This window comes from Chiloscyllium plagiosum, unplaced genomic scaffold (assembly GCF_037043375.1).
Source record: "Chiloscyllium plagiosum isolate Xiang-an unplaced genomic scaffold, Cpla_swu_hap1 HiC_scaffold_4, whole genome shotgun sequence".
NCBI lineage: Eukaryota > Metazoa > Chordata > Chondrichthyes > Orectolobiformes > Hemiscylliidae > Chiloscyllium > Chiloscyllium plagiosum.
In genome coordinates, this window is record NW_028270142.1 from 93,490,665 (window position 1) to 93,517,126 (window position 26,462).

Below are 26,462 nucleotides of genomic sequence, written 5' to 3' on the forward strand. Positions count from 1 at the left end.
TTTATAGTAAATGTCCGTGTTGAGTCGGTCACCCGAGATAGAAATGGAGAGGTCTAGGAAGGGGAGGGAGGAGTCTGAGACGGTCCAGGTAAATTTGAGGTCAGGGTGGAAGGTGTTAGTAAAGTGAATGAACTGTTCAACCTCCTCGTGGGAGCACGAGGTAGCGCCGATACAGTCATCGATGTAGCAGAGGAAAAGGTGAGGGGTGGTGCCAGTGTAGTTGCGGAAGATGGACTGTTCCACATATCCGACGATGAGGCAGGCATAGCTGGGGCCCATGCGGGTGCCCATGGCTACTCCTTTGGTTTGGAGGAAGTGGGAGGATTGGAAAGAGAAGTTGTTCAGGGCGAGGACCAGTAAAGTCAGTCGAAGGAGGGCGTCAGTGGAAGGGTACTGGTTGGGTTGGCGGGAAAGGAAGAAGCGGAGGACTTTGAGGCCTTCGTGATGGGGGATAGAGGTGGATGTCCATGGTGAAGATAAGGTGTTGGGGGCCAGGGAAGCGAAAATCTTGGAGGAGGTGGGGGGCGTGGGTGGTATCCCGAACGTAGGTTGGGAGTTCTTGGACTAAGGGGGACAGGACTGTCAAGGTATGCAGAGATGAGTTCGGTGGGGCAGGAGCAGGCTGAGACAATGGGTCGGCTGGGGCAGTCAGGTTTGTGGATTTTGGGCAGGAGGTAGAAATGAGTGGTGTGGGGTTGTGGGACTATGAGGTTGGAGACGGTGGATGGGAGATCCCTGAGGTGATGAGGATGGTCTGGGAGATGATGGTTTGGTAGTGGGAGGTGAGGTCATGGTCAAGGGAGCAGTAGGAGGTGGTGTCCGCGAGCTGGCGTTTAGCCTCAGCAATGTAAAGATCGGTGTGCCAAACTACCACCGTGCCTCCCTTGTCTGCCGGTTTGATAGTGAGGTTGGGGTGGAGGGCTGCATGTTGTGAGGGTGAGAGGTTGGAGTGGGTAAGAGGGGTGGACAGGTTGAGGTGGTCAATGTCGCGGCGGCAGTTGGCTATGAAGAGATCGAGGGCGGGTAAGAGGCCAGCACAGGGTGTCCAGGTGGATGGGGTGTGTTGGAGGCGGGAGAAAGGGTCGTTAGAGGCTGGGCAAGAATCCTGGTTAAAGAAGTAGGCGCGGAGGCGAAGGCGGCGGAAGAATTGTTCGATGTCTCGCCACGTGTTGAACTCGTTAATCCGGAAGCTCTTAAAGGAAGATGAGGTGCTCTTCCTCCAGGTGTCGTGTTGCCATGGTCTGGTGTGGCCTAGGAACCCTCCAACCACAAGGGATGAATGCAGATTTCTCCAGCTTCCTCATTTCCCTCCCCGCCCACCTTATCTCAGTCCCAACCCTTGGACACAGCACCGCCTTCTTGATCTGCAATCTTCTTCCCGATCTCTCCGCCCCCAGCCCCTCTCCGGCCTATCACCCTCACCTTAACCACCTCCCACCTATCGCATTCCCAACGCCCCTCCCCCAAGTCCCTCCTCCCTATCTTTTATCTTAGCCTGCTTGGCACATCTTCCTCATTCCTGAAGAAGGGTTTATGCCCGAAACGTCGATTGTCCTGCTCCATGGATGCTGCCTGACCTGCTGCACTTTTCCAGCAACACATTTTTCAGCTCTGATCTCCAGCATCTGCAGTCCTCACTTTCTTCTACCTGTAACCCTTGAGTTTCTTATTATTAAAGAACCTGTCTATCTCTGTCTTAGATATATTCATTGACTTGGCCTCCAGAGCCTTCTGTGACAATTAATTCCATCGATACACCACCCTCTTCCTCCTCCGTTCTCAAGGTTAATTCCTTCACTCTGAGGCTGTGCCCTTGTATCCTAATCTCTCTTTCAAATGGGAGAACTTTCTCCATGACAGCTGTATCAAGGCCTGTCAGTATTCTGTAGATTTCGGTGAGATCACTACCTTGTACTTCTAAACTCCCAAGTACAGACCCAGAGTGTTCAACTGCTCCTCATATGGTAAGCTATTCATTCCTGGGATCAATCGTGTGAATCTCCTCTGGACCCTCTCCAAATCCAAGGATACGCAAAGTGGAGTTCCCCAATTTTTGGATTTAGGATCACTGCTTTTCTTGAAATGAGCTAATTAATTAGACCTCTGGTGTGCAGGGCACAATTTCAAAATTTTCAGAGTACATAAAACTTTCTGAATTGTAAGGACAATAGTGATTGACTGGAGAAATAGATACATGGCTGAATATAGTCTGGTAGGGTGGGAACTAACTGAATGCTGATAAGTGTGAAGTAATATATCTTGGTAAGAAGAATGAGGAAAAGCAGTAGAAAATAAATGGATGAGGAATGGAGGGTCATCATCCATCACATTGTTGACGTTTGCATGGCAGGTTGCAAAAGCAATTAACAAGGCATATGAGGTCTTGAGCTTTATAATTCAAAGTAAAAACTTTATACCTTTCATTAAGTTCAGACCAAGTCAGCATTTTAATATTATGCCCCATTCTTGGTACCACTTTAGGAAGGATATGACGGAATTCAAGAGGGTGCAGAGAAGGTTTGAGAGATGCCAACTATAGATAGAATTGGCACTGTTGTGGTGCAATGACCCTACCTTTGAGCCAGGGGCCCAAGTTCAAGTCCCACCTGTTCCAGAGATGTGTTATGACATCTTCAGCAGATTGATTGAAAGAAAATTAGAATTGGGTAGTTGGGCTGTTTTCTTCAAAAGAAAAGGTTGAGAGTAGATTTGATAGAGATGCTAAAGATCATGAGCTATGAGACAAATTCTTCCCATCAATTACTTCTGGATCATGAGCAAAAGGATAGAAATTTACTGTGGCAAAAGAATCGGCATGAGCACTATTTTGACAGAATGGGTAGAATCTGTAACACACTGCTGAAAAGTGTGGGAGCAGCACACTCAATTCTGACTTTCAAAAGGAAATTGAAAGCTACTCAGGAGAAAACTACTGGGAAAAAGTGGTGTATAACCAATTGGCACAGTATGCCTAATCAGTGCATCCAGTGCTACAGCCATTCTAATTCTACCTTCTGTGCCATATGCTTCATTCTAGATCACTTTCCATGTGGTACCAGGTGAACCAGTTAAATTAATGCCAGAAGAGCAGCCAGCCACTCCTACTGTTTCAAATGTCCGCGCTGTGACTCATCGTACCTTGGTCAAAAGCTTGTGTCTAAAAGTCATGGTAATAAAATTATTTTGTTCCAGTATTAAGTGCAAATAATCATTCCTTTTCTGTCATATTTCATTGTTCTTTGTATGTCAACAATTCTTTAAATTCTTGGCCATTGCTTGTGAGCCTATGTAGTGATTTTCAATAGATTAATTGCAGAGACTATCACAGCTGAGCCGGGTTCTGTTTCATCCAATGTCCTTGTGACAGTGTCCACATTTTCCTGACAAGGGTCACTAAATTGCTGTCAGGAAGGCAAAACCAGGTAAATTATGCACTACTGGTGGACCACTTCTAAAGTCTGAATGTTTGAATCTGTGCAAATGATTGGTTCTTGCTGTAAAATGTTGTTTGAGTATTTGAAGAAAGAACAATCCAGTGTGAAGAGAGATTTTCTGGCCATAATCAGAGAGCAGAAAGATGGAATTAGACAACAGCAAGGCATTGACAAGGGGTGGTGTATTTAACTATCAAAAGTCTGGCCAATTATCTCACCTGATGAGGGGGTAGTGCTCAGAAAGCTTGTGATTTCAAATAAGCCTGCTGGGCTATAACCTGGTGTCATGCAACTTCTGACTTTGTCCACCCCAGTCCGACAACAGCACCTCCACATCATGGAAAGTCAAGTCTGGTTAATAAGTAGCTATACAATATTATCATTGTGTAGTTTTTCTTTAGCTACGATATCACTTTGAAAAAGTAGTAGAGAGTATCTGGAGTTTGCTGTGTCAGCCAACATTAGAGGGGTTGGGAGAGCAGAAGTGCTAATCTTAGAACGGATGTGAGAGAAATCTGACTGTATACAACATGAGTGCTTAGCAGATATTTGGAAGGTATGGCATGAAGGAGAATGCAGCAGGTGACATAGAGTGCAAAAGTAAGGAAGTAGTGATGAGTCTTTGGAGGATTTTGTCCAATTCTAGGCACTGCTTTTGAGGAAGAAGGTGAAGGTATTAGAGGGTATGCAATACAGAACTGATTTAGAAAATAGTCCCAGAGATAAGGGTCCTCTGATATTTGTGTGGTTTAAAGAAACTAATGCAGTACTCTGAGATGAAAAGGGTAAGAGGAGCTTTTATAAAAGCATTCAATATCATGATGGAGCTCAACAAAGTAGATAGGGAGAAACTGTTCCTGTTGATGGAAGACTTGAGAAGCTGAGAATGATGATTTAAAGTAATTGGTAGAAGAATCAAAGGCAGCACGAGGAAAAACATTCTTCATCTAAGTGAGTTTTTAGGATCTGGAATACACTGCTCAAGACTGGGTGAGGGGAAAATCCCATCATGGCTTTTGAAAGGAAATTAGACAATGGCCTGATGAGAGAGAATTTTCAGATTACAGGGAAAGGGCAGGTAAATGGATGTAACTTAATTACTCTTGCAAACAGCTGACACAAACACATTAGGCTAAATGGCTCCTTGTCTGTATCCAATGTACAGAAATCATGAGCTTGCATATGTTAGAAGGGCAGGGCAAGGACAGCAATTTAAAAAGGTGATTATTTGTAAATTCCAATATTACCTTTACTCTCCATGAAGTAGGTAGTTTTACCAGAGGTAAGCAAGAGATGGCGCTTTGAAGTGCTCCAGCCAGATCTCACCTGTGTGTGGTAATGCCAGTTTGATGCCTGGTTTTACAGCTATACAAAGGTAATGCCTGGGACGGGTACAGTGGAGACTTGGGGACTAAAGTTGAAGCGGGGGAAATAGTTATGCAAATTATAAGGGTAGATAGTTGGGAGTTTGGAAGTGGAGCAGAGATTGATTTTTAGGATATTTTTCTAGTGACAGATGAAAGGAGAAAAGAGCTGAAAGGAAAGGGATTTGTGAATGGTGCACAACGCACAGTAGTTGTCAAAAGTTTTATTATTGTCTGAGATCGTGAAACTGAAGATCATAACTGGTATTGTGATATCCCTTTAAGTAGTATCTGGTGTAGAACATGTGCCTTGTAGCTATTGCCTGTCCAAATTGCATTAAATAATATGAAGGGGTGCAGTTGAGCTTCTGTAACAAACCACCTCATTCAACAATCATGTAATATTTCTTCAGATAAACGGAACTTGTGTCCATTTCTGATGTTACCAGACAGCTGAGTTTCTTTACCACCTCCGATTTTATGTCTGATCTCCAGCATCCACAATATTTTGCTTCCATTGACCAATTTGAGAGATTGATGTTGTTTAAAGAAACACAAAATCACAGCAGCAGGAAATTTGGAGGAGCTATATGACTTGTCAATCAGAAGGCTTGTGGTGAGTGAGGATAGGAGAATAAATTTAGAAGCAGCAAGAGTAGAGCTGTTCGTTGACAGGACTAATTAAAGTCAGATTTTTTCTGAACAAAGTTTGTTTTCCTTGCCCTCATTTTTAAACAAAAGAATCATTTTGCTGGGCAGACATCTACATTCATTTGAATATATAGAGATTATTTGTTTATTAATACATTTACCAATATAGTGCATTGAAATTTTCTTCATTTTGTTCAATTAGGATGAATATAACAATCCAACTGGAGAGGATATTTGTGGCAAGTTGGTGGTTACGATTAGAAGTGCAACTGAAGATGAGAGTGAGATTCCTCAGTTTCAGGGAAAACTCAGCAGTTTGGAGTTTGAGCTCAACCAAGGATCTTCTGTTATTTCTGTAAGTTTAACTTGGTTTGACCAATCTGGTAAAAGACTGCTGACTGGGGTAGTTAATTTGATTATTTCAGGGCTGAAATATTAACCTTATTTCGCTGCTGCCAGATGTCAAGAGCATTTCCAGCATTTTTTTAAATTTTGTTTTCCATATTTTCAAAGTTTATATTACCTCATTCCCATTTTAGCTTCATTTGCCAAAAGCTTTTCTGATTTCCTCTTGATTTTGGCTTCTTTCCATTTCTGCTGAACCCTTACCCAAGAAGTATTTGTGCTTATGAAACATTTATTTGAACCATGTCCCAATGACTGTTGACTATTTTAAGAAAATTAAGTGCCACCTTTTCTCTCTCTTGTCCTCTTCATAACCTCTTCCCCACCCACCAACCCATGCTTTTTTATAAGTTTGTTTCTCATTTTATTTCCTGTTCTTGGTTTTCAATGTTACAGCTTTTAAGTTACTTACAGATTTCCTTAAGCTGTGGGTCTCTTCCTGGCATTTCAAGAAGCAATTAGTATCCCACTACTGCAACTAAATTAATTTGTATGTCTGTGTGCACTGAAGTGACTCTTGCACCCTTTACTGGATGTGTGTATGTCTACTATTGTCCCATTCTGTATCTGTGGAAATGAAAAAGAAATTATACAATTCTACGTTTTCCCATTTGTAGGAAACTGTGCAAAGTTCCTTTTTAATAGGAATTTGGTTATTTTCTGCATGGGAGCATTCTTCAAATGCAGCTCAAGTATAAAATTTGATCTGACAGGTTTTTCTTTTTACAAAATCTGTTCAGTCAATGTTATAAATGCTGGCGAGTGATTTTGCAGTCAGTGTTCAAGAGCAAAGCTTCAGAATCTATAAAATAGACTTGTATGTTATTCATTCATTTAGTCTACGTTGCATTTACTATCCTGATTTTCCATCTTCAGATTATACATTGGAATTCATGAAACTTGAGATGGACAAGAAAGCGTGCAAGGAAGCTTATGATGAGAGTGCCTTACTGTAACTTTGAAGGGAATACTTCAGTCTGTAGTCATTGAAATTAATAGAAATTGAATTACTAATTTTTGAAACCAACTAGTAGTCCTAAACATTGTGTTTTTAATTCCTTTACAATCAAAATTTATTTGGTCAAAATAAATCTGCATCAACATAAAATAATTTTCCACCCTCTCCTGTACCTAATCCTATGATTTCAGTGAACATAAATTGTTTACTAATCTTTGAACTTTAATTTTTTTTTGTTTACTTTTATTCCTCTTTAATAGAACTTGGTGCTGGCAGAAAACTGTCCTGGTAGGGATAGTACTGAATATATGCTGATTTTTGAACCGACTATTTCAAAACCCGTCAAGCGGAAATCTTTACCTCCATACATTTTATCATTTATGTTTTATAATGGTAAGCATAAAGCAGCCTGTATAGTTTGCTTATTTACCAAGAACTTGAAATGTTGTGGCTTATTTAGTTAACATGAAAATGTTCCAGCTAGCTCATTGTTTACCTCATTACAAACATTTGAGGTTGACTCAGGCCTTTTGTCGTATCAGTGAGAAAAATAAACAGTAAGGAGTCATGAATGAAAAGGTTATGCCAGGTTGTGATCTATGGTTCAAATCAATCTGGTTCCAGGATCAGTTTATCTTATTTATTCCAAGCCAGCTGATTTTAGTAGTGGTAGATATAAGGAAAGCTTTTAATTCAAACTTCAGTTTTTTAAGCAATAAAAATCTGTTTTTGGTCATGATTTTGTCAGTGGTAATCTTGTTTTATTATTTGAAAACCAAATAGCCTTTGTCACATAATGCGCCTAGAATGGAAAAGTACAGTATTCTAAGTTTGCAAATTCTTTAGGGAAAGAAAGACTTAATTTGCTTATAGTTAAGCACAGCTCCTGAAGAAAAACAAAATGCAACACATCTGAAATGTAGCATCTTTTTTTAAAAAAGGCATTTACTTGTTGCTTATGATTACCGAAACAAATGGTTAAAAGTATAATTTATCCAAAATTTAACTTTGAGTCATACAGCACGGAAACAGACCCTTTGGTCCAACCAGTCTATGGCAACTATAATCACAAACTAAACTAGTCTTACCTGCCTCTGCTTGGTCAATATCCCTCCAACCATTTCTTATTCATATACTTATCTAAATGTCTTCTAAACATTGTAACTGTACTTGCATTCATTACTTTCTCTGGATGATAAGAGCCTAAACATACTGCTTGAAGAGGAGGTGGAAGCAGACGATATTTAAGAGGTATCTGGATGGTTACATGAATAAGGAGGGAATATAGGCCAAATAAGGGTAGAATTTTATTTTTTTGGTTTAGTTAGGGCATGATAGCACAGGCTTGGAGGGCCAAATAGCCTGTTCCTGTGCTGTACTTCTCTTTTGTTCTTTTATCCAGCCTTTCCTTATAACAAAAACCCTCCATTCCCGGCAACATCCTGGTAAATCTTCTCTGAGCCCTCTCCAGAGTAATGATACCCTTTCTGTAATAGGACAACTAGAACTGCACACTGTACTCTAGAAGAGACCTTACTCACTTCCTGTACAACTTTAAAATAACATTCCAATTCCTATACTCAAAGGTCTGAGCAATAAAGGCAAGTGTGCTAAATGTGTTCTTAACCACCCTACCTATATATAATGCAAACGTCAAGGAGTTATGTATTTGAATCATTAGATCTCTCTGTTCTACTCTACCCAGGGCCCTACTTTTAATTTTTTTAAGTCCTGTTTTTTTTTGTTTTACCAAAATACAATACCTTGCATTTATCCAAATTAAATACCATTTATCACTCTTGAGCTCATTGACCCAACTGATCAAGATCCCTTCATAATCTTAGGTAACCTTCTTCATTGTCCACTTTACCACCAATCTTGCTCATCTGCAAACTAATTTACCATGCCTTCTATATTCTCCTCTAAATCATTTATATAAATGACAAACAAAAGTGGACCCGGCACCTATCCCCGTGGAACACTGCTGGTCACAAGCCTGCAGTCGGAAAAACAACTCTGCACCATCACTCTGTCTCCTGTGGTTAATTCAATTTTGTATCCAATTGGCAAGCTCACCCTGGATCCCATGTGATCTAACTTTACAAATTAGTCTACCAAGCACAACCTCATCAAAGGCTTTACTAAGGTCCAAGTAACAATGTTTACTGCTAAGTAATGGTGTTAGTGGCATTTCTCTGTTCTTGAAATGCATGTCTTCTAATTGGTTGACAGAATCAGCAAAAGGTTGATCCAAAATTGAGAAAAATAATTCTGTTTTTTTAAAAAAAAATGCAATCCACCCTTGAAATGAGATTCAAGTTGGCATATTGAAATAGGTGGCAATATTTTTCTTCACAGATTTTAAGAAACAGCAACAGATGACAACTTTGACGAAAGAGAAGGATCAACTCTCCCTATCCATTATTGCATACAGGAGTTTATTTGACACCACCAATCAACTAATCAGTGAAATGAAGTGTAAGTTACATTATATATAGATTTATATTTGTCATTCATAAATTTGCATATGAAGAAAGTTGATCTGTTTATCTGAAAGATGAGCACTGCAAGTGTCAATCATTGTATATAGAAGTGTACTAGCAACTGGAGGTCAGTTGAATTGCTTCAAAGCAGCAAGATGTAACAACTGAAAATGAGAAATGTTTCCAACAGATCAAATTTAATCCACTTGTAACTGAGACCAATTTCAATGTTATAAATGCAACATACTGTTTCATTGCTTTTTTTATTAAAATGACCTCAACATCTTTTCCTAACAGTGACTGCCTGTATCCTGAAAGTACTCCAAAATGAACATAAAATATTAAATGTGTTGGCTGAATGATATTGCTTCCTATGGAACAATTTGTACTAATATTATCACTTCTTAACTGAAGCTAGGTTATACCTAAAATATTAATCTTTCATTAGAAAGATTGACCTGGATTTTACGGATATTGGAAAAGCCGTAGTACGAGCCACCAATCTCAAAGAAAGTTGCCCACAAAGATGTATGAATCTCTGGTTGTGTATTTCCCCTTTCCTATTGTTGGTTTGAATGTGGTACCTAGGGGAATCTCCAGAAATCTAGTAGGTGATCAAACAGTACAAGCAGCCAATCATATTGTAGTATTCTCAGACAGCAAGGCAAAAGTTTCCTTCACTTGTTAATATCTTACTAAGATGTAAAGTTTGTAACCTACAGATGGGATTCCCATGAACTTAAAGAAATCCCATATTTTCAAAATAATCAATGAAAAATTTGATATTCCACAGGAATGACAAGTTTAAATCTTTCATGAGATTCTTTGAGATTTATACAAGTTGATTTAATTAACGATTTCTACTTGGTTGAAATTCGGACTCATTTAAGCTTTAAATGGGGTTTGTTATTAAAGTGTAGATTGAGAAATAAAGAACATTGAATGGTTTTACTATCATTACCACAGTAAATTGGAGCTGTCTTATCAGTTACTGTTTCGTGCATACCCCATTCCAACATGTGCAAGTTCTGATTTTTTTGTAATTTTTTTTGTATAGTTGTAAAGTTTCCCCTTTGTATATAGATTGACACTAAAAATAAATTTAGGTGTTTCACCAATTTTGGTGCTAAACTGCAGCATAGATCTTCCCAAATCCACAATCGCTAAAGAGCTGAGTATATGATGAGTGTAAAAAGTCAAATGCCATTTCTGTACAGCTATTCTGAAGTTAGCATAATTTCAGAATAGCTGAAAAATACACAACCAGAGATTCATACATCTTTGTGGGCAACTTTCTTTGAGATTGGTGGCCAGTACTACGGCTTTTCCAATATCCGTAAAATCCAGGTCAAACTTTCTAATGAAAGGTTAATATTTTAGGTATAACCTAGCTTCAGTTAAGAAGTGATAATATTAGTACACCCATCTATACCCCTCATAATTCCCCTATGGGCGGCACGGTGGCACAGTGGTTAGCACTGCTGCCTCACAGCGCTAGAGACCCGGGTTCAATTCCCGCCTCAGGCGACTGTGTGGAGTTTGCATGTTCTCCCCGTGTCTGCGTGGGTTTCCTCCAGGTGCTCCGGTTTCCTCCCACAGTCCAAAAGATGTGCACGTCAGGTGAATTGGCCATGCTAAATTGTCCGTAGTGTTAGTTAAGGGGTAAATGTAGGGGTATGGGTGGGTTGCGGGTCAGTGTGGACTTGTTGGGCCGAAGGGCCTGTTTCCACACTGTAATGTAATCTAATCTAAATATAGTACATCAGAATGGAGGAAGCTTTGCCCATATTCTGTTCTTGCATGACTTGGAATGATTTGGTACTGACAACACTTAATGGTGGGAAAATTTATATAGCCAAGTATAATAGATTACTAAAGAAAGCTACACTGTAAACCATTTGTTTTCTTCTTGTTTTGATTATTTGATGCATAAAAGAAGCAAGTCAACAATTGATGTGTAGCACAATATCATAGTCATAGTCTACAGCAAAGAAAAAGGCCTTTTTGCCTATCAAGTCTGTGCTAGTTACAACCAGTACCTACCTATTCAACTGTTATTTTCCAGCACTTAGCCTGTATGTCTTGGTATCATAAGTATTTGTCGAAATACCTCTTCAATGTTATGAAAGTTTCTGCCTCTACCATCCTCACAGACATCGAGTTCCAGATTCCCACCGTCCTCTGGAAGAAAGGTTTTCCCTTATGTAACCTCTAAACCTCCTGCCCTTACCTTAAATCTATGATGATTGGCCACCGATCCCACCACCAAGAGGGGAAGTTCCTTCCACCCATCTATACCCCTCATAATTTTATTCATCTCAATCATATCCCTCTGCTCCATGGCAAACAACCTCAGTCAATCCAACCTTTCCTCATAATCAAAACGCTCTAGTCCAGGCAACGTCCTGGTAAATTTCTGCACCTCTGCAATGCAGTCACATCCCTCTTATATGGATTCCAGAACTGAATGCAATACTCTGGCAAAATCAATTTTTTTAATACAGTTCTAGCGTAACCACCCTGTTCTGAAAATCAAAAGGCAGATATTCCATGTGCTGCCTTAAGCACTTTATCTACCTGCCCTACCTTAAGGGATATTATAAACATGCACATTAAGGTCCGTCTGATTCTTGCTGCTAAACAAAAATTGAATATACGACTTGCAGGTGGATAATTCCTGAGCTCCTAACTGAACCAACCATTAAAGTACCATCTCGGGTGATTGGAAATGGTCTTGAAATAGACCTTTTAACTTGTGTGTTAAATTAGCATCTGATTATTGTTGCTGTTCTTTTTCACTCTTGTACAAATTCTGAACAATTACATTAATTCTAGGCCAGTCTCTTCTTTTAGATCTTGTCATTTTCAAAGGCAATTGAGGATGGGCAATAGCAATGACACATGTTTTAAAAATATATCTGGGCGCTAGTATGCTTCTGAAAACATCATGCATATTTATGAAGTCTGTTAATCTATAGACCACATATTGCAAATTGTCAAGTTTTTGAGATTTAATTTGTGTAAATATCTGCGTTTATTCCAACCATGTTGACTGGCACTAAACGTCATGGAATACCTGACAGTTACATATCCTATCAGGCTGAATATCTGAACGAACTTGAAGAAATATTAATGTTAATTTATGGTTTTGATGACTAGAGCTTACTGAGAACTGGTATGTGATGCAATAAGTAAGCCTAGAGGTTTACTCAAAGTCCTGGCTATTCCCTTCTCTATTTTGAATACAATAAATTCAATTGAACCATTGAGTATTAATTTGACTCCTTCAATAGATCATTATGTAATTTGACTATACTGGACAGAAGACAGACATTCATTGACATCATTCAAATGGTTTACCAATGCAAATAATTTTTTTAAGTGTGATTTGGAGAAGGAACAACTAAAGGTTTACCAGATCAAGTACTGAAATTGCAATTTCAAATATTTAGGTCAGGCACATGAAGCTACAGCAAAAGAAGCTCACCTAAGAAATGAACTTCAAAAGCAGAAGATAAATATCGCAGAAGTTTCGACTGTAAGTTGACTTGCATATTTGTTTTGTGTACATATGGCCAATCTCGAAGCGGTTTGATAATCCTCGATCTGTAAATATTAAAGGAAGTACTAGATTCCACATATAGCTGTTACAAATATAGAGTGCTATTGGAAGTCTGAAGAGCTACAAGCAAAATGCAAATCTGCAAATACTTTATCTAGCCAAAGTTTATTTTTCCTCTTTTGATCTACACAGTTGAAAATACAGTAGCATGATGTGGATGTTCTTAGATCAGTTTTACCTCCTTTTGAAATTCCAAGATAATTTTTTGAGTTGTTAAACTACCTTTTCAACAAAGGAGTTTCCTCCTGAATGTGAAAAGTGTGAACCCAAAACAAATTATCTTTGACTTCTGAAAATTGTTTGGAGATGTACAGCATTACCTTTTCATAGACCCTTGATGTAAGTACTGTATGTAGATCTCTGGATTTTCAGCAAGAAAATAAGTGACAGTTGTGTAGTTTCTGTGTTTTTACACAAATCTAAAGCATCACCTTGCTGTTGCTCTGAAGACTGTTCTTAGTATTAAAACACATATCTACCCATTATAGTTAGTCCAGTATAGAGCAAAACCAGTTGCTAAAATAATAGTTGTCATGTCGTATATGGAGAAAAAGCAAAGGTTGGCACTAGATAATGATACTTGTTTGAAGAGCTGGTGCAAGCATGATGTGCAGAAACAATTGTGATTATCTCCCAAAGACTGGGCTTTTCTGTGAAAGACTGACAAAAAGTATAAAATCAAAAGTATTCACCGTGAAAAGTAAATTTATAACCATTCACTTGCATGTTTTTCAACAACTTGATTGCCTCACCTTTGTAGTCATAAGAGCCACAGCAACAAAATGTAGGTATTCAGTATAACTTACAATTTAAAGAGTATGGGGAATCTGTTTTGCAGATGGAAATTACTGATTAATGAGCTTATAGATGATGCTTATAACATGCTAGTTGTTAGATTTTACTTCATTTGGATCTTATGTTGCTGTATTTTAATAAGGTTTCAAATAATTAAGTGATTTTTTTCCAACTGATATATTTATTGTCTCAACTTTCTGGCATTGCTTTACATTTGGAGAATACTCACATTCTGCACTTTGGTTAAGGGCACCACAGTGGCTCAGTGGTTAGTACTGCTGCACAGTGCTGGGGACCCAGGTTCAATTCCAGCTTTGGGTGACTGTGTGGAGGTTCTCCTCGTGTTTGCGTGAGATTCCACCACTCTGCTCTGGTTCATTTCCACAGTCCAAAGATGTGTAGAATAGGTGTATTGGCAATGCAGAATTGTCCGTAGTGTTTAGGGATGTGCAGGCCAGGTGGATTAGCCATGGTAAATGTGGGGTTACAGTGATAGAGGGTTGCGTGTGTGGGGGATGTTCTTTGGAGGATCAGGGCTGATGAGCTTTCTGCACTGCAGGGATTGTGATTTTAAATTAGCAAAAATACTAATTTTAAAGGTGGTTAACAATTATGATGTATAAACTTATGGACTCTTATGGAGTCATACACAGAAACAAACCCGTCAGTCCAACTCGCCCATGCTGACCAAGTTTCCCAAACTAAATTAGTCGCACTTGCCTATATTTGGCCCATATCCTCGTCAACTTTTCCTATTCATGTACCTATCCAAATGTCTTTTAAATGTTATAACTACTTGCATCTACCACTTCTTCTGGCAGTTCATTCCACATATGAACCATACTCTTATGTGAAAAAGTTGCCCCTCAAGACCCTCTAAATCTATATTTCCCTCGCCTTAAAAGTATGCCCACCTTGTTTTGTTTTTCCCTCCCCTCCCCACCCCCAAACACACAACATAGGGAAAAGACCTTTGCTATTCACCTTTATGTTCCTCGTGATTTTATTAATCCCTCGGGTCACTCCTCAACCTCCTACCCTCAAGTGGAAAAAGGTCCTAGCCTATTCTTATAACTCGAACCCTCCAGTCCCAGCAGCATCCTGGTTAAAATCTTTTCAGAAGTTAGTATTACTCAAGAACTTTTGGAATTAAATATATTATTTACATTTGAATTGTTTCCATTTGTTCTAAGAACATTTTAGGTTGTGTAATGTTCTTTAGGTTTGTAAATAAATTTGTACACTACTTATTTGACAGTAATTTGCTTTTAAATATGTCAATTTTCCTTGCAACTTGATCTCCAACCACAGAAATTCTTTGAATATTACCACTTTTTGTTCTATAATATAGACCCAAGGCATTGATACTGTTCTGAAGCAGATGAAACTCGAAAGAGACAGGATATTAAAACTACCCAGAAGAACATGTTCTCTGTCTAATTACACCAGAAACAGTGCTGACGTTTTAGGAAAGGTATGGTTAATGTAAATAAGTTCATTGGAAGCTAACATGTACTAATAATTGTGTACTGTCATTTTTCTCTACACTATTGAGACTTTGCCCATATCACCAGACCTGAAACATTTCAATTTTAGTATTAATTCAATCTGCTTGATGTATTCTTGTGGAAATGTCATAAGTTCTAAATTGTACTACTTCTCATCTTGTTCCACAGTCTCCCTGCTCATAGCCATTCCATAATCAAGTTGCGACTGTTCCAGTAGTACGTAAAGCTAAAGAAAATTATATTTCTTGTTTTTACTTATAAAACAAAGAACTTTTGGATGCTGGAGTTTTGAAACAAATGAAATACTGCAGAAGGTCAATTGGTCTCGCAACATTTGTGCAGAGAAAGCAGAAATATTTTTTGAGAACGTCTGAAAAGTCACCAGACTAGAAACATTAACTCTGCCTTTCTTCCACAGATGCCACCAGACCTGCAAAGTTTCTCCAATTTCTGATTATTTCTTGTTTATTAAATATTTAATTTGGGGATTATTGACCTACGACATTCAGCATCAAAGTTAAAGCCAGTTTAGAATGATAGAATGCAGATTAGCATGCTGTATTAATCATCCAACTAAAGGGTATAATTTTGGTTACTCATTGTTATTCCAGTTCTTTGCTGTTCTCATTCTTATTTATACTTCTCTCTCAAAAAACTTATTTTTCAATATGATATTTCCTTTTATAACACCCATATTTCTCTCCCGTTATTTGTTTTCTTTCAGTTTGTGATGCAGGAAGTTCTCAGCTCAAAACAAATATTTGTCTTGATTGCAGATTGCACACTTGGCAATGATAGAGGATGATGAGGTGGCCAGGGTAATCTCTTGGCATATGGCTAGCGATATGGACTGCGTGGTTACTTTAACCACTGATGCTGCTCGCCGTATCTTCGATGAAAGTCAGGGGCGCCAACAAGTATTACCGCTAGATTCCATATACAGAAAAAATCTTCCAGATGCTAAAAGGTACAAAACCATTTAAAGTTCCACTCTGACTAAACCTAACTTAATTAAAAGACAGTCACTTGCAAGTACCCAAACTAAAATCAGGACAAATGTCAAGGAGCGACACTTGTAGCAATATTCACTTTGTCTCTTTGAATTTTTTTAAAATTTAGCTTCTTATCACTCCTTTTAGAAACAGTCACAAAAATAAGGAGCTTAAAGCATTGCATGGTACGCTGAATGTCATGCCAATCTATTGAAAGGTCGTCCACCTAAAATGTTAACTGTTCCAACCCACAAACTGTCTGTCTGTCCTTCTGAATATTTCCTAAACCTTTCCAAAATCATTTTGTATTTACAAAATTTTAAAGTTCCGACAGTTGGCTGCAAATCTTAATGAACTGCGAGTAGAACTGCTTATGAATACAATACAGCTTGTCCATAATGTGGTGAAGAACAGTGGAAAGTGGAATCCCACAACTATCAGTGGTCATTTCATTGTTAATGTATTAACAAGATTAGGCTTTGAACAACAGCGCAACCTTTAAGTTTACATATGAGACTAGTTGTTTACTTTATTCATTCCAGGAAAGTAATCATTATTGCCGATACTTAATTTATTGCTTTTGAGAAGTGATGGTGAACTGGTGCAGTTGATGTAGTGTGGTACTGCTTAGAAGGGAGCTGCAGGAGTTTGGCCCAATGCCAGTCAGCAATACAGTTCCAAGTCAGGAATGTGCTCCTTAGAGGGGAACTTGAAGATAGTTCTATTCTCATGCATCTGCTGTATTTGATTGTTTAAGAACTGGACTCTGAGGCTTTAGAAAATGCTGCCGCAGAAGACTTGGCAAGTTGCAGTGTATTTTGTGACTGTTGGGCATTGCTGTTTTCCAGTGGTGGAAAAGATTGAATAGTAGTGGATGGAATGCTAATCAAGAAGGCTTCCTTGTTTGGATGGGGTCAAGTTTATTTTTGTGGAGCTGAATTCATCTAAGCAAATGGTGAATGTTCCATCACAAGCCTGACTTCTACCTTGTAAGTAGTAGAAGGCTTTTGGGAGTCAGAAGGTGAGCTAGTTGGCACAGAATTCTGAGTTTCTGACTTCCTTGTGTAGCCAAGGTATTTCCATTCGTGATGAAGGGCTTTTGCCCAAAACGTCGATTTTCCTGCTCTTCGGATGCTGCCTGACCTGCTGTGCTTTTCCAGCACCACTTTGATCTAAACCAAGGTATTTACCAGCCCTCCCCAGTGATGATTCTTCTCATTGGTGGGAATTCAGCAATGGTAATGCCATTGAATATCACGGGGCAGTGTTCAGATTTCCTCTTAATAGAGACGGTTATGTGCAGCACTTGGCAAACTGCAGATGTTACTTGCCACTTATTAACCCAAGTTTGGGGTAGTTAGTCTGCACTGAGGAGAACTGAAACAAACATCAAAAGAAAGTGAGAACTGTAGTTGCTGGAGATCGGAGTCGAAAGGTGTGGCACTGGAAAAGCATAGAAGGTCAAACAGCATTCACATCCTAAAATGTGAATTCCTGAACTGCACACAATCTGTGGTCTAGCCAATGTAATGTACAGTTCCAGCATAAACACTCTGCCTCAGCTAATAAAAGCAAGTATCCAAATGTCTTTTGAGCCACTTTATCCAACTGTCCCACTACCCTAAGGAACCAGTAGTCATGCATACCAAGGTCCCTATGATCTTTCCTGTTACTCAGTGTCCAGGGATAGGGTTAAGGATAGGGAATGCATTCATCATGTATTCCTTCACTTTGTTTCATTTGCTAAGTCCATCATCTTGTGCTTATCTGGATCTAATTCCATTTGCTACTGATCAGTCCATCTATATCCTACTGTAATCGAAGGTAGTCCTCCTCACTATTTACCACCCCACCAATCTCTCTCATCTATGAACTTACTGACCAACTTTCTGACATTGAAGTTTAAATCGTATATAGGCAACAAAGCTCCCAATACTGATTCCTATGGACCTCCATTGGATACAGGCTTCCAGTCTCACAATCATCCCGTGACCATCATCCGTCCTGCCACTTAGTCAGTTCTGATCAATTAACCGGATTTTCTTGTGTTACCTCGCCTCTCAGTCTCCCGTGTTAGACATTTGCCTTCACCTGGTAACCTCTTTGAAAAATCCAACCAAGTCTGCCAGACATGACCTCCCCTTAACAAAACTATGCTGACTGTTTTTGTTTTTTGCATCCCTGCCTTTTCAAGTGCAAATTAATTACATGCCTCAGAATTGTTGCCAGTAGTTTCTGAATCCTTGAGCATGGACTGAATGACCTGTAGTTTTCTGACTTATCCCTTCCCCTCTACACCTCACCCTTCTCCCATCCCCGTCACACCTCTCTCTCTCTTCTCCTTTCTCTCTATGTCCTCCCAACCTTTTTGAATAATTGTACTACATTGACTGTCTTGGGTACCTCTCCTGTGGCCAGAGAGGAATTAAAAATTGTTGCCATATATATGTACAATAAGTGCAGAGAAATTGAAAAGCAAAACTAGAGCAATAATTGTAAAAGAATCTAAATGCAAAGTTCACAAGAGACCTAGAGAGTGGTGGAAGTGTACAAATAGCTGTCATGAACGAGGTGTTTGAGGTAAATAATATTTACCCTCCCCTCAAACAAGCATGCGGAAAGGGAATAGAGGTTATGTTGATATTTAGGACGCGAAGGACTGAAAGAGAATAAAAGAGGAACACAAATGTCAGCTATGACTGGTTAGGCTGAATGATCTGTTTTTGTACAATGTATTTTCTATGTAATTCAATATGCATACTTTCCAATATGATTGGCAATATTAAAGGAGTTATAAATGCTTGAAGACAAGGTACAGTATTTAAAAATTCTGAGCCAATATAAGCCAGCATTAGCTCCTACCATGAGAAGAAATGTGAAAAGAAACACTGTATGCATCAAGGTTTTTTAAATTGATTTTGAATATGACCTTTGTGAATGTTTTCTAAATTTTGTTTAGAGATCAAGGGGCTCATGATCTGTTTTAAATTATAGGCCTTTACCTCACATGCGAAATGGAAAATGTCATTTCAAGCCTGAGGGGAATCCAATATTTGCCCGGGAACTGCTTATTTTTTCTGAAAATGTGGAGCAGTGTCACACAGGTAAAGTCTTGATCCTAACCATGTCTAAAACGATAAAGAATGTATTTGTTAAAATCGTTTCTTGGTGGTACAGAACTCGAACTTTGTTGAAAAATAGAGAGAATTTTTTATCATTAACTTATCAGGCCAAATTTCTAAACAATAATTCCTACTATATTAAAAAGGGTACTGAATACTTCCAAGTGGAAATTAGGAGCAGTAGTCGGACATTCAGTCACTCAAACCTCCTTTGCTTGTTCAATAAGATAACAGCTGGTCTGACTGGGACTTCATGTGTTCCTGCCTGCCCATGATAACCTTTTCACCTACTTGTTTAACAAGAATCATTCTTCCTCTCCCTGAAAAATATTCCAAGATTTTACTGCAACATTCTACTCAGTGACACTTCTGTGATGATTCTGATTTCTCCAAGTACCTCCCTCCTTTGCATTTCCTGATTTATTCCTGCTTCTGGGATGTTACTTTTCTCTCTTGTAATGAAAGCTGGTCAGTGCATCAGTTTCCCTATTTTCTGTTATTGTCTAGTCTGATTTCCTTTAAATATTTCTAGAAACTCTGGCAGGTGGGACTAGATTGGGTTGGGATATCTGGTTGGGTTGGACCAAAGGGTCTGTTTCCATGCTGTACATCTCTATGACTCTCTATTTGTTTTTTATATTTCTGGCTAACCATTTCTTGCTCTCTAAATTTAAGGTCTTTATTTTTTGGTAATTCTTCCTTGCTTTTTTTAAATTTTCTACCTAGTCTTCTAACCTTACAACTGTCTTTTCACAATTCTGTTTTTCTTTTAGTTTGATGTTATCTTTAACCTTTCTGGTTAAATATGGATCGTGGGAATCTATCTATGATTATGATGTGGTAGGCATCACAGAGACGTGGTTACAGAGGGGTCAGGACTGGCAGTTAAACATCCAAGGGTTTTCAACTTATCGAAAAGACAGGGAGGTGGGCAGAGGGGGCGGGGTTGCCTTGTTAGTTCAGAACAAAATTAAATCTATGGTGCTGAATGACATAGCGTTGGATGATGTGGAGTCTGTGTGGGTGGAATTGAGGAACCACAGGGGCGCAACATGTACCGGGAAATAGAGAAGGCATGTCAGAAAGGCAAGGTCACAATGATCATGGGAGACTTCAATATGCAGGTGGACTGGTTAAATAATGTTGCCAGTGGATCCAAAGAAAGGGAATTCTTGGAATGCTTACAGGATGGCATTTTTGAACAGCTTGTCATGGAGCCCACAAGGGAGCAGGCAATTCTGGACCTAGTGCTATGTAATGAACCAGACTTTATAAAAAATCTTAAAGTAAGGGAACACTTAGGAAGCAGCGATCATAATATGGTAGAGTTCAGTCTGCAGTTTGAAAGAGAGGAGGCAAAATCGGATGTAATGGTGTTACAGTTAAATAAAGGAAATTGAGGGCATGAGAGAGGAACTGACGAAAATAGACTGGAAGCAGAGGCTAGCAGGGAAGACAGTAGAGCAAAAATAGCAGGAGTTTGTGGGTAAAATTGAGGACACTGTACAGAGGTTCATCCCCAAGAAGAGAGAGATTATCCGGGGAGGGATTAGACAGCCATGGCTGACAAAAGAAGTCAGGAAATCTATCAAAGAAAAAGAGAGATCCTATAAAGTGGCCAAGAGCACTGGGAAATCAGAAGATTGGGAAGGCTGCAAAAACAAACAGAGGATAACAAAGAGAGAAATAAGCAAGGAGAGGATCAAATATGAAGGTAGGCTAGCCAGTAATATTAGAAATGTAGTAAATGTTTCTTTCAATACATAAGAAACAAACGACAGGCAAGAGTAGACATTGGGCCACTTCAAACTGATGCTGGAAGCCTAGTGATGGGAGATGAGGAAATAGCAGGAGAACTTAATAAGTACTTTGCGTCAGTCTTCACGGTGGAAGACATGAGTAATATCCCAACAATTAAAGGGAGTCAGGGGGCTGAGTTGAGTATGGTTGCCATTACAAAAGAGAAAGTGCTAGAAAAGCTGAAAGGTCTTAAAATTGATAAATCTCCTGGCCCTGATGGGTTACATCCTAGAGTTCTGAGGGAGGTGGCTGAGGAAATAGCGGAGGCGTTGGTTGAGATCTTTCAAAAGTCACTGGAGTCAGGGAAAGTCCCGGATGATTGGAAGATCGCTGTTGTAACCCCCTTGTTCAAGAAAGGATCAAGGCAGAAGATGGAAAATTACAGGCCAATTCGCCTAACCTCGGTTGTTGGTAAAATTCTAGAATCCATCATTAAGGATGAGGTTTCTAAATTCTTGGAAGAGCAGGGTCGGATTAGAACAAGTCAACATGGATTTAGTATGGGGAGGTCGTGCCTGACAAACCTGTTGGAGTTCTTTGAAGAGGTGACAAGTAGGTTAGACCGGGGAAACCCAGTGGATGTGGTCTACCTAGACTTCCAAAAGGCCTTTGATAAGGTGCTACACAGGAGGCTGCTGAGCAAGGTGAGGGCCCATGGTGTTCGAGGTGAGCTACTGGTATGGATTGAGGATTAGCTGTCTGACAGAAGGCAGAGAGTTGGGATAAAAGGTTCTTTTTCGGAATGGCAGCCGGTGACAAGCGGTGTCCCGCAGGGTTCAGTGTTGGGGCCGCAGCTGTTCGCATTATATATTAATGATCTGGATGAAGGGACTGGGGGCATTCTAGCGAAGTTTGCCGATGATACAAAGTTAGGTGGACAGGCAGATAGTACTGAGGAAGTGGGGAGGCTGCAGAAGGATCTAGACAGTTTGGAGGAGTTGTCCAGGAAATGGCTGATGGAATTCAATGTGAGCAAATGCGAGGTCTTGCACTTTGGAAAAAAGAATAGAAGCATGGATTACTTTCTAAACGGTGAGAAAATTCGTAAGGCCAAAGTACAGAGGGATCTGGGAGTGCTAGTTGAGGATTCTCTAAAGGTAAACATGCAGGTTGAGTCCGTAATTAAGAAAGCGAATGCAATGTTGTCAATTATCTCAAGAGTGTTGGAATATAAAAGCACTGTTGTGCTACTGAGACTTTATAAAGCTCTGGTTAGGCCCCATTTGGAGTACTGTGTCCAGTTTTGGTCCCCACACCTCAGGAAGGAATACTGGCACTGGAGCATGTCCAGCGGAGATTCACACGGATGATCCCTGGAATGGTAGGCTGAGGATCCTGGGATTGTATTCATTGGAGTTTAGAAGATTAAGGGGAGATCTAATAGAAACTTACAAGATAACGCATGGCTTGGAGAGGGTGGACGCTAGGAAATTGTTTCCGTTAGGCGAGGAGACTAGGACCCATGGATCAGCCTTAGAATTAGAGCGGGTAAATTCAGAACAGAAATGCGGAGACATTTCTTCAGCCAGAGAGTGGTGGGCCTGTGGAATTCATTGCCACAGAGTGCAGTGGAGGCTGGGATGCTAAATGTCTTCAAGGCAGAAATTGATAAATTCTTGATGTCACAAGGAATTAAGGGCTACGGGGAGAATGCGGGTAAGTGGAGTTGAAATGCCCATCAGCCATGATTGAATGGCGGAGTGGACTCGATGGGCCGAATGGCCTTCCGCTCCTATGTCTTATGGTCTTATCTCTGTATTCTGAAATGCATCCTTAACTGTCTGCCATTACATCTCTATTGACCTATTCCTTAAACTAAATGGCTAATTCACTCCCTACTACTATAGTTACTGTCCAGTTCTGAGCAGATGTCCTGAACCCTGACAGATGGACTTGTGCTCTTTGCTGCGAATGTCGATCCCCATGCTGTGCTGTCCACCTCTACAACTGTATTCCTTCTCAACTCCACTTGAATGGCCTCTTGTACCATGATGCCATGGTAACTAAGTTCATCCACCCTGCAGCACCGTCATCTATCTACCCTGTTGTCCTCAGCCCTACAGTTCCCCCTGCCTATTCACCCTACACTCTTCAGGCTCCCTGGATATGAACATCTGTGGCTTTTAGCAAGTGTAAATGAGCTGTGTTGCAATCTTTCTAATGTCCTTTAATATTATTTATAAAGGTGATAATTAGTAATCTGTTTTAGTGTATTGTACATTGTTTCTGACAGATCATTAGAACTAGTTTTTCTCAACCTCCTTTCATTACATCTGAATGTTATATTTGGTAAACCTCAGAGTGCACAGATCTTTGTCACCATATGTAGACGCACATGGAATTTTGCAAGTAGAAATTTGTGTCCTGTATATAAGATAATCAAATCTGGTTATAATAAACTGCATTTTCCAAGATTGATTTTCAGACTGAGAAATTGAGTAGACTCTTGAGGACTTAATTTAAGAGACAAATGTTTCTGAGCTAATGTTACTTTTGAACAAGAAGCTACTAACAACTTTCTTACTGTGGAGGATGTTAGTCAACATATAATGAGATTTTATAAGAGGATCAGGTTTTGAAAAGTTGTTGCAATGCATTTTTTAATAGTGATCATACCAAAGGAAAACCCAGCTTTCCAGTTTAACCTGTAAATTTGTTATATTGAATTGTGTAGTGTGTAAGCTTTTTAATTTGTGGGCAAGAGTATTTTCTTAGAATGGAATTTTTATATTTCAGTGTTTGGAATGCTTCTTGGAGATACAATTATTCTAGATGACTTAAATGCTGCCAATCAGTATAGAAAAGAGGTACATTCTTGTTTTTTGATTATTCTCTATTTTTATAATTCTAGTTTAAAGAAAAAGACTATCAATGTCCATCTTCTGATTATTATACCTGAGACCTTTCATGGAAAAGATAAATAGTTTTAAAAAGGACAAATATTAAACAAAATTTTGCTATGATCACCTGCCCAAGATCGAGGCAAGTCTAGGGAGCCCATACAGAATACACAACTGGCTATATCAAAATTAACGTTTTTATCAAGAGTCACTGAAACTTGTTGACACATCAGGAAACTACGATCCTTGTCTCCTATTAATTCACACTTGTGTGATAACTTCATATATTGAGAGATGAAAGGTTGCCTACAACTAAGCAATTTGGAATTGAGCAATGATATTGGCATTAGAATCTGCAAAGAAACTGTAACAATAGCTGCCTTTGAGCAGCAGAAAGCAAAACTGGCGGATAACAGCAAGGATATTGATAGTTCTTCTCTGCATCCCTCTCCTTAAAAGTTAGTGATTGGTGCAAAAGCAGTTTGGAACAACCACTGTTTGTTGAGACCTCGCAAGATCTGTAACATTGTCATGTCAAGTAAAAGCAGCTGACCAGTTAGGACTTGAGTTATTCCTGCAATTTGAGGTCTCTCGGAGCTATAAATGGCAATTGCCTTTTCATTTTTTTGTTCTTCTTCGTTCTGAACAGACCTCCCCCACCATATTTTTGCTTTATTTCCTATGCTTTTTTGTATACATACAAACATATATGAATTGGAAGCGAATGTAGGCCATTCAGCCCCTCAAAACCCCTCTGCCATTTAAGTAGGGTAATGACTGATTTGTTTGAGTTGTGAACTCCACATTCCCATCTATCTCTGAACTTGGAGTCCCTTGCCTAACAAAAACCTAACTACCTTCATCCTAAAAATATCCAGTGATCCGAGCTTCAAAGCCTTGTGAAGTATAGAGTTCTAAAGTCCTGAAAGGCAACTGCCACTTTTTAAATGGCTTCTCCCAATTCTGGATTTAACCAAAAAAAGAAATATTCTTTCCACAACCACCTTGTTAATACTGTTCAGGATATTATATAATTCAATCAAGTGACCCCTCTTTTCTCTTAACTTCAGTGGAAGTAAATCAGTCTGCCCAACCTATTTTTATAAGACAACTTGATCAGTCCAGGATGTTCTTCGATACATATTATGAATTGCCTTCAGTGCATTTTTCTTTAATGTGGAGAACAAAATTACACACAATATATGGGATGTGGTCTCACCACGTGCCCTGTATAAATGACGCATAGCATCCTTGTTTTTATATTAAATTAGTCTTGCAATGCAGATAACATTTCATTCGACCACCTTAATCACTTGGTGTAATTGCATACTAATTTTAATTCACTGTATAATACCTAGGTGCCTCTGCACCTTGGAGTTTGTCAACTTGTCTGAAATTATATTCACTTTTGCATTCCTCCTTCCAAAGTGAACCATTTCACATAATACAGAGGATCCTCGATTATCCAAAGGACACAGGCGGGAAGTAGTTAGTTTGGTTAATCAAATTCCGGATAATATAGTTTAGCCAAGCACTGGGCCCTTGCAATCTTGCTGGATATTTCAACGTTTGGATTATCGAATGCTGGATAATTGAGGTTCCTCTGTATTTCATATGCCAGATTTTTTGCCCCAAAGTTTGAGAGAAGATTTGTAGCCTGGGTGCTCGTTGTGGTTCTGTTCGCCGAGCTGGGAATTTGTGTTGCAGACGTTTCGTCCCCTGTCTAGGTGACATCTTCAGTGCTTGGGAGCCTCCTGTGAAGCGCTTCTGTGATCTTTCCTCCGGCATTTGTAGTGGTTTGAATCTGCCGCTTCCGGTTGTCAGTTCCAGCTGTCTGTTGCAGTGGTCGGTATATTGGGTCCAGGTCGATGTGCTTATTGATTGAATCTGAATCTGTGCATGAGTGCCATGCCTCTAGGAGTTCCCTGGCTGTCAAATTCGACCTGGACAACACTACTATTATAGGACAAGCCAAACAGAGAACAGCCAGGGAATTCCTAGAGGCATGGCACTCATCCACAGATTCAATCAATAAGCACATCGACCTGGACCGACCACTGCAGCGGACAGCTGGAACTGACAACCGGTAGCGGCAGATTCAAACCACTACAAATGCCAGAGGAACGATCACAGAAGCGCTTCACAGGAGGCTCCCAAGCACTGAGGATGTCACCCAGACAGGGGACGAAACGTCTGCAACACAAATTCCCAGCTCGGCGAACAGAACCACAACAGTCTACGTATATGTCTGGAATCTTCTTATTTCCTGTTTACGCCATATTTTTCTACCTATCTTTGAAGCAACTGCAAAATTGGCTATCATGCCTTCACTCCTCTCATTGAAGTTATTGTTATAAATTGAAAAGGGCCCCAAATCTTGTCACTATAGCACTCCATTTGACACATCCTTATAATTGGAGAAAAACCAATTTGTGATTTTAATTTCTGATCATGTTTATGCTGTTTTTTACAGCCAGCCAATTTTCTA

At 39.5% G+C, this 26,462-nt stretch overlaps 1 protein-coding gene across 2 annotated transcripts in view; it reads left to right on the forward strand.

Annotated features, from left to right (window-relative positions):
* Window positions 1-26,462, forward strand: part of smchd1 (structural maintenance of chromosomes flexible hinge domain containing 1) — a 129,531-nt gene that overhangs the window by 92,080 nt on the left and 10,989 nt on the right. For both annotated transcript variants that reach the window (XM_043688217.2, XM_043688218.2), the window contains exons 36-44: window positions 3,038-3,169; window positions 5,652-5,804; window positions 7,073-7,205; window positions 9,171-9,290; window positions 12,748-12,833; window positions 15,064-15,186; window positions 15,997-16,187; window positions 19,207-19,316; window positions 23,871-23,941. In XM_043688217.2, coding sequence (XP_043544152.2) covers window positions 3,038-3,169; window positions 5,652-5,804; window positions 7,073-7,205; window positions 9,171-9,290; window positions 12,748-12,833; window positions 15,064-15,186; window positions 15,997-16,187; window positions 19,207-19,316; window positions 23,871-23,941 — 1,119 coding nt within the window. The remainder of the gene's footprint in view (window positions 1-3,037; window positions 3,170-5,651; window positions 5,805-7,072; window positions 7,206-9,170; window positions 9,291-12,747; window positions 12,834-15,063; window positions 15,187-15,996; window positions 16,188-19,206; window positions 19,317-23,870; window positions 23,942-26,462) is intronic.